This window comes from Gymnodraco acuticeps, unplaced genomic scaffold (genome assembly GCF_902827175.1).
Source record: "Gymnodraco acuticeps unplaced genomic scaffold, fGymAcu1.1, whole genome shotgun sequence".
Lineage (NCBI taxonomy): Eukaryota > Metazoa > Chordata > Actinopteri > Perciformes > Bathydraconidae > Gymnodraco > Gymnodraco acuticeps.
This window is the reverse complement of record NW_022990513.1, coordinates 428,479-445,836: the sequence shown is the minus strand read 5'-3', so window position 1 is coordinate 445,836 and position 17,358 is coordinate 428,479. Positions and strand designations below refer to the sequence as shown.

Here is a 17,358-nt window from a genome sequence, read left to right as displayed (position 1 = left end):
TCACAAACAAAGTTGACACCATCCGCTCCCTCCTCTCCAGCCCCTCTGCACCTCCAGTTCCAACTGCCAACCCACAGCCTGGGACAACACAGCCTCTCCACTGTTTCTCGGTCATCACTCAGCGAGAGGTTGAGCGCATCGTTAGGAGGATGAAGCCTTCCACCTGTGTCCTGGACCCCCTTCCGTCAGCTCTGGTGAAATCCTACATCAGTACCATGAGCCCCATGATCACTAAGATCGTAAACCTCTCTCTCCAGGCTGGCCATGTCCCCTCTACCCTCAAAACCGCTGTCATCAAACCTCGTCTCAAAAAACTCTCCCTTGACCCGGGAGTCCTGGCCAACTACAGACCAATTTCCAACCTCCCATTTCTATCAAAGGTGCTGGAAAAACCAGTTGCAGCACAGCTCCAGGACCATCTAAACTCAAACAACATATTCGAGAAGTTCCAGTCTGGTTTCCGCTCTGGCCACAGCACAGAAACTGCCCTGGTCAGGGTCACCAACGACCTGCTGATGACGGCTTATGCTGGCTCTCCCTCTCTCCTCATCGTCCTCTATCTCACTGCAGCTTTCGACACAATCGATCACGGCATCCTCCTCCACCGTCTCCACTCCACCATCGGACTCTCTGACTCTCCCCTTGACTGGTTCAGATCTTTCCTCATCGGGAGAACAGAGTACGTCTCCTTGGATGAGGCAGAGTTAGTGTGGTGTCCTTCAAGGATCTGTTCTCAGCCCCACCCTATTCACACTCTACATGGCTTGTATCATCAGCCGTCATGGAGTATCAATCAATCAATCAATGTTTATTTATATAGCCCAATATCACAAATGTTACATTTGTCTCAGTGGTCTTCACAGTTTGTACAGAATATCAGTATGACAATACGACACCCTCTGTCCTTAGACCCTCTCATCGTACAAGGAAAAACTTCCAGAGAAAACCCACAGTTTAAAGGGAAACATGGGAGAAACCTCAGGGAGAGCAACAGAGGAGGGATCCCTCTCCCAGGACGGACAGACGTGCAATAGATGCCGTGTGTAAATCGAAAAGACAATACATTTATAACATAGGTAGTCCAAATGTTTGGAAATGCATGTGTGTATAATAAGAAGATGAATCCACGAGGATGTCCGCAATCTTGTGGGAGCCATCAGGGAAGTAGTATGGTGAGAGTCAGGCAGGACCGCAGAGACAGGTTCAGCCAGGACTCGAAGTCCAGGACTCAGATCCAGTACTCAGGATAGAGGATCCAGGACACGACCACAGCAACAGGATCAGCCTCGACTCAGGATCCCGGCGTAGATATGGACACAAAAAAGAGATTTGGGGGAAGCTGGGTTAATCGGAACATGAGAGTACACAGGTACAAACAGCCAAAAAGACGGAGTAAGGTGCCCCCCCCAACAGTCCAAGCCTATAGCAGCTAAACTAACGTGTCTACATACATGCACTCCCTTAGGATAGGTTGAGGGAAAGGGGTAGCAAGTAAGAAGTAAGGAACACAACGTGTCTACGTACATGCACTCCCTTAGGATAGGTTGAGGGAAAAGGGTAGCAAGTAAGAAGTAGGAAACAGAGGTGGAGAGGCACACGCAGGGAAAAGGTCCCCACTGGAACCTGAATTGGTTAGAGGTAAGGAGTAGGTCTGTGGCTACGTTCCACACTCCCCGGCCGGGCTAGGCCTTCTCTGCAACCTGTTACCCTCTAATAGAACCTCGAGAGGTCAGAGAGGGGAAAGGTTTTGGATAAAGTTTTAAATATAAGATCTAAGTTTTTAGGATTTAAGTGAAAGAGTAAGAACTAAAATATATAGGTGAAGAGGCACAACGTATCTACGTCAATGCACTCTTATTAGATTATTTGATTTTATCACTATAAGCTTTATCAAAAAGGAAGGTCTTAAGCGTACTCTTAAAAACGGATAGGCTGTCTGCCGCCCGAACACAAACTGGAAGCTGATTCCACAAATGTGGAGCTTGATAAGAAAAGGCTCTGGCTCCCATTGTACTTTTAGAGACTCTAGGAACAACCAACAACCCTGCATTCTTGGAACGCAATGCCCTAGTAGGACAGTAGGGTATAATGAGTTCTTTAAGGTAAGATGGCGCCTGCCCATTAAGGGCTTTGTAGGCGAGAAGAATCATTTTAAATTCTATCCTGTGTTCTATAGGGAGCCAGTGTAAGGCAGCCAGAACAGGAGTAATGTGGTCCCTTTTCCTAACTCTGGTTAGTACACGAGCTGCAGCATTTTGAATCAGCTGAAGCGACTTGACTGACTTCTTGGTACACCCTGATAATAAAGAGTTACAATAATCCAGCCTTGAAGTAACAAATGCATGGACTAGTTTCTCTGCATCGTTTTGAGGCAAGATATGCCTGATTTTGGCAATGTTGCGTAGATGGAAGTAGGCGGTCCTTGAAATTGATTTTATGTGGGCGTTAAAGGATAAATCCTGATCAAATATAACACCCAGATTCCTTACAGTCTCACTGGAGGCCAAATTAATGCCATCCATAACTAGTATATCTTTAGATAGTTTGTTTCGTAGATTATTTGAGCCGAGTACAATAACTTCAATTTTAGCCGTGTTTAACATCAAAAAGTTGAAGGTAATTTTTTTTTTTTACGTTTTTAATTTTTTTTTTTTTTAAACAACTTTATTTTTCAGTTTTTCACAAATACAGTATGTCCAACATTTATGACAAAAAGTTGCAAACGCCCCAGATCCCACCCCCCTCTCCCTCCAGGTGGTATTCCCCAGTGAATAGACAAACAAACGAAAAAAATAAATAAACGAATGGTCATAGAAATAAAATATATAAAAACAAGTAAAATAAATGAAAAAATAAGGAATCGACCAAAATAAGCACATACAACAAAAATGACGATAATAGACAGTGTACGAGTAGATAATCAGATATAATAAAACATCACACACATAACCCAAATAAGCATTTTAGTTTATGCTATTCTTATTGCCAGCCTTCTAAACCCTTAGTGTGACAAGGTACATAACAACTTCAAGCCCACAGTTAGGGACCCCAGAGTGCCCAGGTCAATAGTCAAAGACAAATGCAAAGTGAATCAGGTGAGGGATAAAAAGAGACCAAGTTTTGTCGTATTTGTTGACTAAATCGCGCACTGCATATCTCAATTTTTCCAAGTCTAGCCCAAGCATCACTTCCCTGAGCCAGTGAATATAGGAAGGGGGATTTTTTCCTTTCCAATTTAGCAGTATGAGACGGCGGGCATGCAACGACGCATAGGCAACCACATTTTTGTGGAGGGAGGAGAACCCTAGTCCAGTATCAACAGTTCCAAAAATAGCTGTTTGAGGATTAGGAGATAGCATCCTGCCTGATATTGCAGAGAGTGACCGAAACACAGAAGCCCAGAAACTGCATAATGACGGACATGACCAGAACATATGGCCCAGGGAAACAGGAGAATAATGACACCTGGGACAGCCGGTGTACTACCTTAAATTGGATTAATCCATGTCTAATACAGAAAGAAGAGGTGTGTGTATACGTGAAACAATGGTTTCCCAGGCTTCCTCTGAAATAGAATCACCAATATCTCCTTCCCATGCTTTTTTAGTGTGGGAGGGCAGTTATTCAAAATCAATGTATATATTTTGGACACACTCCCTTTATTAAATTGATTCACATTAAGAACCGAGTGAGCTAGATCTTTAGAGGATGGACATGGATATCCTGGAAAATGTTTAGACGCAAAAGACCGAGCCTGGAGGTATCTAAAAAAGTGAGATTTTGGTATGTTGTGATCCCTACACAAGTGTGTAAAGGATGCGAAACTGCCGTCACTAAAAAGATCTTGAAAATAGACCAAGACACTTATATGCCAAACAGCAAATGCCATGTCCAAACGGGATGGTGTAAAAAGGTGATTAGACATTATTGGCGAGAAACTGCATATGCTTTTCAGATTCATATCTTTCCTAAATTGACCCCAGATCTTAATTGAGTTTTGGACCACTAAGTTTGAGTTAAACTCACTTACTTTAACATTCAATGGAATGGGGGCAGTTAAAAATTAGATTGGGGAAACTGGGAGTGTGGACTCCAACTCCATTGTAGCCTATATTGGGCCCTCCTTGTCTGCAAATGTGGTAATCCAGTATGTGAGTTTAGCTATGTTAGCTGCCCAGTAATAAAATAGGAAATTAGGTAGACCCAAACCACCTTCAGATTTGACCCTCTCCAGATTTGCCTTCTTTGTGCGTGCAGGCTTCTTATTCCATATACACGCAGAGATAAGGCTGTCTAGTTGGGCAAAAAAGGATTGTGGGATGAAAATCGGAATCATCTGAAACAGGTACAAATATTTGGGCAATATTGTCATTTTCACAGCGTTTATCCGCCCTGCTAGTGTGACAGGCAGCTTCGACCACCTATCTAGATCATTCTTGGTGCGTTCCAAGATAGATTTATAATTGTACTTAAAAATATCCTTAACCCGAGCCTGCTATCTCAATACCCAAGTAAGTACATTTTTCATTTTCAATCCTAATGACCTAGATGACCATAATCCTCCAGCCTTGCCAAGTCATTGAGAGGAAACAGTAAAGATTTTGACAAGTTAATTTTGTAACCTGATATGCTCCCAAATGTCTTCAGCAAGGAGAGAACATATGGCGTGCTTTCTATTGGGTCTGACATTTGCAAGAGCAGGTCATCCGCATATAGAGATGTTTTATGCACGGTGTTGCCCCTGGAAACGCCCTTAATCCTATTGTCCGTTCTGATAGCAATTGCTAAGGGTTCAATTGCAATGTCGAATAAATAGGGTGACAGGCAGCATCCCTGCCTTGTTCCTCTGTAGAGCATAAAATATTCGGAAATAAGACTGTTTGTTTTAACAGCGGCTGTAGGAGCTGAGTATATTGTCTTAACCTCTTAAGCCCTGAGCCTGTTTTTCAGGTTTCAGGCTCGAAAATGCCACTAACACAACAAAGACTATATCTTCACTTCTAAAAGGGGTACATTAATAATCTTTTCTCTCAAAGCAAGGTTACATCTGTGAGTTGGATGTAGAAGTGTCAGAATCAATATAGATGTTTTTATTTAAAAGTAAATTCAGATGGAACACAGTAAAAACATGTAAATTCTAATGTCCGCCTAAAAAAACCCCATTACTTATAGTGAAAACCACCCTTGAATGATGGGCTAGTAGACTAAAAGCTTTAGGAATCCAAACTATAACATATAATAAGTACCCTGTATCAAGATTGATGCAAAACAAGTGAAATTTGACCTTTTTAGAGAGGTTTAGAAAAATAAAGTCCAAGCGGACTCACCTCTGGGTAATTTGGGAACCATCAGTTCCATTTGAACTTTTTCACTGTAAAAATCATTTTATTACTTTGAATTATCACTATAGGTATTCATTCCATCCAAATACAACTGTTGTGAAAAAAATAAAACATAGGCCTAGGTCGGCGAAGACCCTATTGAAATCGGTCGCGCAGCGACCGATAAACCTGCGAAAAACACCCAAAACAGGGAAAACGACCGGCAAAAGCACAGAAAAGGTTCGGAAATCATGACGGCTGATAGGCTGCGTGAGCCCAGTCACGTGGGCGGAGCATAATTGATATCGTTACGATCAATGTAGTCGCTCGCGAAAAAGAGGGGCAAAAGCCCATTAAAAGTGGCCTAAATCATGCCAGTACGTAGCCCATGCGACTACAGTGAGGTGGGCATTATTGAGATCGGACCGATTATTTGTTATGATTATTATTTGAACTCTTGTAACGCACTTTTGAGCCCTGCAACATATGTGAAAACTCACCAAATTGTGCACGCGCGTCAAAAGTTGACAAAATTGCAATGTGTAATAGGTTCCGGAACTTTGCGTCAAAAATTGCGTAGGCCACGCCCACTTCCGTTTTTAACGTGAACTCCCCCTACTTTAACTTTCACGTAAACGAACGAAACTTGCTACGCATATCTAGGGTGCGGAGACGAACCAAAAAGCCTCTTGGAGGGGTATAAAATATCGTACAGGAAGTCGGCCATTTTGAATTTTGTGTCGGAAAAACGCGATTTATCGCGTTTTTCGTCCGTACGAATTTTGTATCGCGTTCGGGACTTTATCCGAACGACTCGAAATTCGTCGGGTATTATCTCGAGACATGGGCGGCTAATTGTTATCAAGTAGTTTTTTTTTCATTCGCACGGCATTGCTGTGATTTGGCGCCAAAGTTCGCGGTCGCTCGATGCTAGGCGGTCCCTCGCCATGGAACACGATGATGTCATAACTCAAACTGACATACTCAGAACGCCACCAAACTTCACATGATGGTTAACACTACAGCCCTGAACAGCTCTAGGTCAAATCTCATGTTACTTAATTTGGCGTTACCAGAGGAAACATCATATCCATTTGTACTGGACCATGGTCTGATAACACAATGCTGTGGTACTGGCTCCTGGGGATTAAGGGAAGTAATTGGTCATCCACAATGAAATAATCAATCCTGGAATAGCTATGGTGGACAGGGGAGAAAAACGAAAATTGTTTAGTATTAGGATGTTTTGCCCGCCACGGGTCGGATAGGCCACAGGAGCGCAGGAAGGAGTTTATAGCTATCGCAGATGTTGACAGGGTACTATTAGGTCTAGGGTTGGATCTGTCAAGGTGGGCATGGAGAACGCAGTTAAAATCACCACCCAATACCAATTTATAGGTATTGAGGTCAGGGAGGGCTGAGAAGAAGTTTATGAAAAATGATTGAGTCATCCCAATTCGGTCCATAGATGTTAGCCATTATTAAAGGAGTATTAAACAACCTGCCAACTGCAACAATATATCTACCATTGGGATCAGATATTATTTCAGAGAGTTCAACAGGTATCCCCTTTCTAATTAAAATTGCTGTGCCCCTGGTTTTGTAATCAAAACGCGAGTGGTACACTTGTCCAATCCAACTGCATCTTAGTCTCTTTTGGGAGTTAATATTCAGATGTGTTTCCTGCAGAAACATCACATCAGGCTTCAATGATTTTAAATGGGCAAATATTTTACTCTGTTTCACCATATTATTTATATTATTATTACTTGTTGTTTATCTACAGCATCAGGAGCCATAACTCTGCCACTGGATACATGGTCTGGACTTGAAAGTTGGCAAAATCTGAACACATATGTGCAATCTTGGGTTAAGGCATGAAACAATAGAAAAACAAAAAAGTACCATAAAACAGACAAAAGTTAAGAAAGTAACAAAAAATAAACTCTTACCATCCTGGATCCCCGGGCTGGTCTTCTTAAAGCCTGAGACTGCCCTACAAACACTCGTCCTACTCTTAGGCATATAACACGTCAAGACTAACCTAAACACTCGACTGAACTGTGCAAGGGCAGAACAATATGAATTGAAATGAAACATGGCCCTTCTCATAGTACCGACATTGCTGCACTTATGTGGTCATAACTTAAAACAGCCTTAAACACCTACAGTTGGGAGATATAAACAGCTATAACTTAAGAAAATCTGCATTGTTGTAATTTCCCTGACTCATTGTCCATAGTCCACACATAAAGCGTAACCAACTGTAGTGTAATTAACAGTCAAAAATGTAGTCATTGTGACACAGGCTGTGACATTATCCTGCAGCTCCAACAGTACCTGTCATGGCCCCAATATTGATTATCACTCTCCCTCCGGGTCCCGCGGGTGCAAATCCGTCTCAATGTAGTGCTTTGCCTTGGTTGGGTCTTCAAATGACTTTTGCTCTCCAGCTGAGGTTGTGATTTTAAGTGTGGCTGGATACACAAGTCCATACTTCACACCAGGGCATCTGCGCAGCAGCCCCCGGACCTCAGTAAACGCCGCCCTCTTTTTCCTCACCGAGAGCGTGTAGATGTAGAAACGCTTGCCGTTGTGGAAGATGGGCCCCGCTCCCATGGCTTTCCGTATAATATCTGCTTTCTCCTGAAAGTAGTGGAATTTAATGATGATCGGCCTCGGGGCATCCCCATCAGCTGGTTTCGGCTGCAAGCCCCTATGTGCACGGTCAAGCGTCGGTGTGTAGTCCAGGCTCAGAGCATCCTGCAGTAGTTGAGCTATGGCTTTCTCCGGTCGAATATTCCCAGTCCCTTCCGCCACACCGACTAGTCGACAATTATCTCTCCGTTATCGAGACTCTAGATCTTCGGTTTTGTCCACCAACCTGTTTACTTGTGAGGACAGCGTAGTAACTTTAGCCTCGAGTTCCACTACCCGGTTAGCATAGCAATTAGCCCCCTCCTCAAGGCATTCAATGCGCGTTACGAAAGTTGCGTTCTCCTTCCTAACATCTTCAACAACCTTATGGCGCGTTTCCACTGCAGCGGGTAGCTCGCTTTAAGCGTGCCGAGCCATGCGGGGCCCGTTTTTGGTTGCGTTTCCACTTGGCCTAGTACCGACTAGCGGGTCCTAATTCACAGTTTTTCTGGCCCCATAAAATCGTGGTTCTAGGGCCAGGAACAACCAGGCTGAGTCGGGCTGAGTATGCTAAACTAGAGAGAGAATCGCTGGCTACAACTACAACAAGATGAACATATTTGACCGTGATTTAATTGTAATACACGTTTCAAAATGATGCCGAAGTAACAACATACTGATACCGGTTAGTAAAAACCATGAATTAATGCTTTGACAAGTCTGCAGACAGACGGCAGGCGAAAAACCCTTTTAAAATGCGTGTTTTCTAAATGGAGCTTGGCTAAGCTAACGTTATATATGCTCCGACCGTCCACACTCACAACAACGGCCTATACAGACATAAATAAACCAGCGACTGTATTCGCCATGACACAGGCAGTCTGTGGTTTGTACTTGTTTAACTTTTGTCTAGTTTCTGAACAGATATGAAGAGCTGTGAGCTCTGAGTGCTAAGAGCTAACGGCTGTGTTGTTTTTCTGGGGCGCTCATTGAAGATGACGTCACAGCTCCGCCTACTTACTACTATAGTAACTACCCCAGTTCCTAAACTGTAATGGAAGCGCAGCATTAAAGTGAGCCGGGCCTAATAAGGCCTAACCAAACCGAGCGAGGCCGAGCGAGGCCTGCAGTGGAAACGCGCCATTAGTAAACTCTGTGCGCACATTGAAGATTTCTGATCTTAAGTCCCTCGACAGGTTGTCTATTTTGGTGTGCAATTCACCTACAGTCACCGTTGAGTCGATCTTAGTTAGCACACACTGCTCAGTCCGCTTTAGGGCGGCCATGATTGCCTGTGTATCCGACAGCGGCTCCGCCGACCCGGCCGTGTCTTCCTCAGGCGAGTCCGCTGCGTTTGGGCCTGGTTCCGGTCTTTGGTTCTTCTGCATTTTTTGAGAGTTTTATTTACAACCAAATCATAACATGGTCACTTTTAGAAAGCTGAACACTTTAGAGACACATTTGCCCCACGGGAGCGAGAAAAGAGGCGAAAATAACTTCTGAAATGTTCTTTCCAAGCAGAGCTCAGAAAACTGCGTCCTCACATGTCGCTGCTCCTACGTGCCCCCCGGTCATCCACGTTTTTAAGTCCTTCAGGCAGTCTTCAATTTTATTTAGGTGATTGGTTTCATCAGGCTTGATGGATAAATATAGTTGAGTATCATCCGCATAACAGTGGAAATGTACAGAATGATTCCTTATAATATTGCCTAGCTGAAGCATATATAATGTGAACAAAATAGGTCCAAGCACTGAGCCCTGTGGCACTCCATGGCTAACTTTGGTTTGCATGGAAGATTCATCGTTGACACGTACAAACTGAGAGCGTTCAGATAGATAGGACCTAAACCAGCCAAAAGCAGTTCTCTTAATGCCAACTAAGTGCTCTAGTCTTTGCAATAAGATATCATGGTCGATAGTATCAAATGCAGCACTGAGATCGAGCAAAACAAGAATAGAGACAAGTCCCTTGTCAGAGGCTATTAGAAGGTCATTTGTGACTTTAACCAGAGCTATCTCTGTGCTATGATGTGTTCTAAAGTCAGACTGAAAATCTTCAAATAAATCATTGTTTTTTAAGTAATCACACAACTGTTTTGCGACCGCTTTCTCAATAATTTTTGAGAGGAATGGGAGATTAGAAATAGGTCTATAATTGGCTAAAACCTCTGGATCGAGGTTGTACTTTTTAAGAAGAGGTTTTATTACTGCAACTTTAAATGATTGTGGAACATAGCCTGATAATAAAGACATATTCATAATATTTAATAAAGAAGTGCTAATTAATGGAAAAACTTCCTTCAACAGCTTAGTTGGAATTGGGTCTAACATACACGTTGATGGTTTAGAAGAGAGAATCATTGAATTTAATTGTTCAAGGTTTATGGCTGAAAAGCATTCTAGTTTACTATCTAGTGTAATATTAGAGCTTACGTTTCCGGGAGCTGTTGATAACACTATACTGGTCAAAGGCAAGAGGTCAATAATTTTGTTTCTAAGAGTAACAATTTTATCGTTAAAAAAGCACATAAAATCATTACTACTGAGTGCTATGGGAATAGAAGGCTCAGCCTGGCTACAGTGCTGAAAAGAAATCTTGCATTATTCTTATTCTCATCTATTAATGAAGAGTAGTAAGCTGCTCTCGCTTTACGCAGTGCTTTCTTATATTCATTGAGAGTAATATGCCAAATTAAATGAGATTCTTCAAGTTTAGTGGAACGCCATATCCTTTCAAGTTGTCTCGACTTTTGCTTTAGTCCAATTTTATTCGCAGCGCATCTGTAGCACTATCAACAACATGATCAATTTGGAGTGGTGTACATTTTGTATACGTTTCCTCCCCTACATGCAGACATGCTATCGAGTTAAGTATTGATGGAATCTCTTCCTTACATTTGGCTATAGCACTAACAGATAGGTTTCTGCTGCAGGAGCTTTTGACTAATGCTTTGTAGTCTCGTAACAGTACTTCAAAAGTTACCAAAAAATGGTCGGATAAAGCAGGATTATGCGGTTCGACTAATAGTTGCTCAATTTCAATACCATAAGTCAGAACAAGGTCGAGACTCGAGAGTGTGATTATAGCAGTGGGTTGGTTTATTTACACTCTGTAGGTGACTTTAATATTCATGTTGACGATGATAAAAATAGCCTTACTGTTGCATTTAACTCTAGAATTACTTTATCTGTTTTAAGTACCAAAGTTGATAAAAACTCAGAGAATTCTGATAAGAATTCTGAATAAGGACCTGGTGCACGGTACACTGTAACAAATAAGATTGGCTGCAAAGTTTTCCAGGTCGGATGCGTAAGACTAAAAACAAGGCTTTCAAAGGAGGTATCATTTAATTTTGGTTTAGTATTGATAAGTAAATTTGAGTCAAAGATTGCTGAAACTCCACCTCCTCGGCCCGTGCCTCGGGCAATATGAGTATTGATATGGCTGGGTGGAGTGGCCTCATTTATGCTGACATATTCTTCATGTCTCAACCAAGTTTCAGTGAGACAGCATATATCAATATTATAATCTGATATTAAATCATTTACCAATATTGCTTTAGATGCTAGAGATCTTATGTTTAAGAGACCACATTTAATATTCCTGTTGTGTTGCACTGTAGTAGTTGTTACATTTACTTTTAAGTTATTATGTATGACACCTCTATTAGGTTTTACCTTAACTTGTCCTTGGGCAGACACACACACCGTTAATATTGGGTATTTTATTGGAGAGAGCGCAGAGAAACATATAAAACTGCGACTCCTCCGCCTGGTCTCAACTCCAGTTTGTCATGGATTAAGTCCACAAAGCCCTGAAATGTTTGCTGAAATGAGATTTGCACCTTCCAAAGTAGGATGAATGCCGTCTCTCTTAATCAGACCAGGTTTTCCCCAGAAGGCTGTCCAATTATTTACGAAGCCCACATTGTTTGCTGGGCACCACCAAGACAACCAGCGCTGAAATGATGACATGCGGCTATACATGTCATCATTGATCAGATTGGGGAGGGGACCAGAGAAAATTACGCTGTCCGACATTGTTTTAGCATAACTACACACCGACTCCACATTAAGTTTGGTGCATTCTGATTGGCGTAAACGAACATCATTACCACCGACGTGAATAACAATCTTACTGTATTTAAGTTTATTCTTAGCCAGCAGTTTAAGATGCGCCTTAACGTTGCACGCTCTGGCCCCCGGAATGCATGTGACTCTGGAGGCTTTGGTCTATAAATTCATGTGTCTCATAATAAAGCTACCAATAACCAGAATTGCACACAGGATAGCCCGGAAGTGACAACACGCTTACCGCAATAGTGAGGGTCCGTGTAACGACTGCTGCCCTGCCTCAAATGGAATGAACAAGTATCATTCCATTGTTACGCTGATGACGCACGCTGTACCTCAGGATCAACCCTACCTCCTCTGCAGCCCTGCCTTCACCTCACTGCCTGCCTGGAGGAGATACAGGCGTGGATGAAGCAAAACTTCCTGAAACTGAACAGCTCCAAGACCGAAGCCATTATAGTTGGCACCCCACACCAGGTTAGGTCATCCACCATCACCACTATCACCTTCTCCGGCCAGGACATTACCCTCTCCTCAACAGTCACCAACCTGGGTGTGAAAATGGACGCCCATCTCACCTTTGAGGCCCATATTAAACAGCTGTGCAAGAACTCCTTCTATCACCTCAGGAATATCGCCAAACTCCGCCCCACACTCACTCTAAAGGCTTCTACATTCTCTAATTTCCCCCCCTCGACTCCTATCCTCGTTACTTAGTCCCGCCCATAGGAGATGCGAGCGGAGGAGTCGAGGAGGGGAACCGAGGAGAGAGGAGGGGAAGCAGCAGGCGGTTAGAGAAATGAGAACTCCTCTCCTCTGAGCGGTCGTTTTAAAGAGACGTCCATTAATGATGACAGGAGGCACAGCAGCCCTCTGTCTGATGGACAGATGTGTTCATGACGACTTATATATTTACTTTGAATTCATTCACAGTGCGGTATAATGAGACAATAACAGGCTACAGATGCGGACATTTATATAAATATATACAATTTCAGAATCAAACAAGTATGAGAGCACTTTCATAGTAACATAAGACAATCAGAGACTGGATATATCCCCCTCCTGCGCAAATACGATCATATCACCCCATCCTTAAAACACTACACTGGCTCCCCGTGGAACTGAGGATTGAATAGAAGGTCTCCTTCCTCACCCACCAGTGTATCCATGGAACTCCCCCCCCTACCTCAAGGAACTCCTCACCCCTCATACTTCCTTGCGGACCTCCTTCTCCAGCAAAACCAACCTCCTCAAACCCCCCAGGACCAAGCTCCGTACTATAGGAGACTGGGCTTTCTGCTCGGCTGCTCCCAGACTGTGGAATGCTCTCCCCGAGCACATGAGAGCACCAAAGACCGTGGAGGCTTTTAAAAAAGGCCTCAAAACCCATCTGTTCAATAGAGCCTTTCCCTAGATCTTTTATCTTATTTATTACTACCCTTTTATTTTGTTATTGTTTGTTTTTACTGCTTTTTATTCATTCTACCGTGTTGTGTACTGTTTTTATTTTTGTTCCATGCTAAATGCTTGTAGTACTTTGGAATCTGAACTCAGATATGAAGTGTGTTATAAATTAAACCCATTATTATTATTATTATTATTATTAATACTGACACAGAAACACAGCAGATGCATGCCTGTTGTCACGCAGAAACCTGGCGTCTCCATTGTTTCCCTCAGCGGTGTAATCGGGGGCTGCCATTGTCTTTTGAAGTGAATAATTGTTAATAACTTCATAGGCTCAACCAAACTAGTTATAACACCACAAAAAAAACAGTTCCCTTCAAAGCTAACCACTAACCACATGTTGTTTATTTTCTTAACTTTTTTGTATTGGCTATACATATAGGATAGGTAAATCACAACAAAGAAAACAAGAAAAAGTAAAGATAAAACATGTGCATTCTTATATTTTGATATAGTTTTTTAACCGCTTACATCTCACAACCAGCGACATCCATCCTTTCATATTTAATAATGTATTTCTCCATGTCCCTCCACCCTACTTTTACACTTGTATCCCTTATCCCCTCTTTTTCCTCCCACTCTCCCTCCTCCCCCTACTGTTTTCTTGTCTATTTTTCCATTTCTTGTCTTTTTATATCAGTTCCGTTACTATCAGCAGCCCAGCTTTATTATAACCTCCCATTATTGACGTGCCTAAAGCAGATGTTGTTAAAAGACACAGCCACCCCCCCAATTCACCCCCTCTCTGTTTCCCCTCCAGCTGGGAGAAGCGAGTGGACCAGCGGGGAAGGTACTACTATGTGGACCACAACACCAGAACCACCACATGGCAGAGGCCCACGGCGGAGTCTGTGCGCAGCTACCAGCAGTGGCAGAGCCAGCGCAGCCAGCTGCAGGGCGCCATGCACCAGTTCAGCCAGCGCTTCCTCTACCAGGTACATGTGGAGCACATTAGAAAGAGGTGCAGGAATGAGTCCTACAACCCGGAAATGAGTTAGCATTTTACCGCTTGCAGTTCCCTTGTCTTGAAATATTTTTGATGTTTTTTTACGTTAGATGCTTGAAATAAGATCTGGGGTCTATCATCACCCCAAATAAGATCTGGGGTGATGATACAAGCTAAAGGGATTCTCAAAATGTGTTCTACGGCATATCATTTTTTCAGTAAATACCCCACTAGTGAACGCCTGAAGCTTCTTTGTGTCATAGTAGAAACGGAGGTTGCTATCCAGTGGCTAATTGAGACTACAGAACTCAAACATTAGCTCCAACATTAGGTCCTTTAGCTTAGCGGTGCTAACGTGAATTTTTGTGACCATGATGCAGTCTGCTTATTAGGGGTGTAACGGTTCACAAACATTTCGGTTCGGTACGTACCTCGGTTTTTAGGTCACGGTTCGGTACGTTTTCGGTACAGCAGAAAAAATTATCACAAAACATAAAATATATATATATTTTTTATTATTATTAAACTGTGAATAATGTATTCACTCAAATACAAAATATAATAAAATAAACATTAAGGTGCAGCATTCCGATGAACTGAAATAATCTGTATTTGAACTGTACTGTACTAGTACCTAAGCAGCCAGCTTGACATTAGGACTTGCTTGTCATTGTATTTTTTAAAGAAAAATGAACTTGTCCACATTGCTTGCCGAAAGGGCAGATCTGCTGGCACTAACAATGTCTCCTGCTGTGGAGAACACCCTCTTGCTAGGGACAGAGGTAGCAGATACAGCCAGGTAGCGCTTTGCTAACACGGCAACATAAGGATATTTGGCGTTTGTAATAGCTTTGGCTCGGTCTGAACTCTCTGCGAGTGGTGGAGGCTTACATGCTAGCGGGAGTTGGGTTTGCACTTCAGTCATTTTTCTTTGGTACCGGTGATATAGATCGGGTAGTGACTGTCACTACCCGATCTGCAGCCCTGCCCTATCTGCAGTGCGCATGTGCGAGATGGTCCGCCATATTGGACAACTCCGGACGGCAACCCAAGTAGGACACTTGACACAGTGGCTTTTGGCAAATCACAAAAAGAAAACTCGAGAGAGAGATGAGTTATTGTTATTACAACGTGACTTCACTATTATTTAACAACTCTTTTTATTCGGTTCTTTTATTTGGGGTTAAGTACATTGTCAGAATAAGTGAGAAATGGATTTAACTTCTGTTAGACAGCTATATGCCATACATTTTTGCATACATTCACAGTCAATATTGATTCAGTATGATAGCTGTCTAACAGAAGTTAAATCCAAAAAAAGGCAACAGTTCTGAATATTAATAAAAAATGAAAAACTAGAATAACAGGGTTGGAGAAGTCATCATTCCCCTGACTTAATACTTCATACGATCTCCTTTTGCTGCAATTACAGCCATCAATCTATTTCGATATGTCTCTACTAGCTTTGCACATCTAGATTGGGCAATGTTTGCCCATTTTTCCTTGCAGAATTGTTCGTGTTCAGTCAAATTCCATGGTGAGCGGCAATAGACTGCTCTCTTCGAGTCCCTCAATAGATGTTCTATCAGATTTAACTCAAGGCTTCTGACTTGGCCACTCAAGGACTTTCACCTTCCTATCCTTAAGCCACTGCGTTGTTCTTTTGGCAGTATGTTTAGGAATATTGTCGTGTTTAAAGGTGAATGACCAGGGACCTCATTTATAAAGCCTTGCGTAGGATTCTCGTGGGAAGGTTGCTTACGTAGGACAAAGACAAATAAATACGCACAGACATTTTCCGATTTATAAAACACTGCGCTCGCACTTCCTACGCCGGTTCCCCTTTATAAATCACAATCAACTCGAAATGCGGCGCAGCTTTTGCCTATAAATAGTCAAAGAAACGCCCTGTATTAATATTCATTCTGACTGACTGCATGAAGGAGATAGCAGGAAATGAAGACAGAACAGCTAAGAAAGACATTTCACACCGTGTCAGATTGTGGTTCTTTTGGGGAGGTGGAGATAAATCATATTGTTTGGTGGATGCAGTTTGAACCAGAGTCGCAGCATGGAGGTCGGATCGTCACCAAAATAAATAAATAAGTGGTCCGAAAAAAGTTAATGACAAAATATACACATAACCTTCCTCAGGCAGTGTGTCAGTGTGTTTGTGCCGGGGACAGGAGACCCCCCCCATGATGAGCACAGATTTGTGCACAGATGGAAGGCTGATAGGCAGGTAGGCCATCCAGTTACTTTAGCCGGGCCGGCTCAGATGATTGGTCGTGCTTTTTACAGTACTACGGCTTCCACAGATGAGATTTGTTTATGGATTTGTTGTCAAAGCACTTCAGATATTCATTGCTATCGGGATGTTAAGAGCATTCCATGGAATATAACAAAAAGTGTATCTCGAGCCGGTTTCTCAAACTTACCTACCCCACCTTTAAGACAACATATTCGAGGTGGTTTTAAATAACATATCCATATTTATTTATTTCTCCAAGTTATGTGTTTGTGTGCACTGAGGAGTCTCAAACAGGCGTTTGTTAAATCATTTTAAGATTGGCTTTAATACATTTTTGCAAATGAATTCTTCATATATGATAAATGAGAGGTAACATTTTATTTATGGTATTATTTCCACATATTTCTCTCCATTCTTCCTTCTGCCAACGGTGTCGCAGTTTCTCGTCTCTCCCGTTTTTTTTTGCGTACCGCGTACGGATAAGTCAGTTTGCGTGGAGGACCGCACATTTTCCCTTCAAGTTTGTTTTTTATAAATCGCAAACATTGCTTAGAAACTGGCGTACGCCATCTTTTGAGCGTACGCACCGTTTATAAATGAGGCCTCAGATTGGGCATTAAGTTGTCTAGCAGGAGGATGCAGGTTTTTCTCCAGAATGT

At 42.5% G+C, this 17,358-nt stretch overlaps 1 protein-coding gene across 4 annotated transcripts in view; it reads left to right on the top strand.

Annotated features, from left to right (window-relative positions):
- Nucleotides 1-17,358, top strand: part of wwp2 (WW domain containing E3 ubiquitin protein ligase 2) — a 77,408-nt gene that overhangs the window by 31,439 nt on the left and 28,611 nt on the right. For all 4 annotated transcript variants that reach the window (XM_034227061.1, XM_034227058.1, XM_034227059.1 and 1 more), the window contains one exon: nt 14,263-14,437. In XM_034227061.1, coding sequence (XP_034082952.1) covers nt 14,263-14,437 — 175 coding nt within the window. The remainder of the gene's footprint in view (nt 1-14,262; nt 14,438-17,358) is intronic.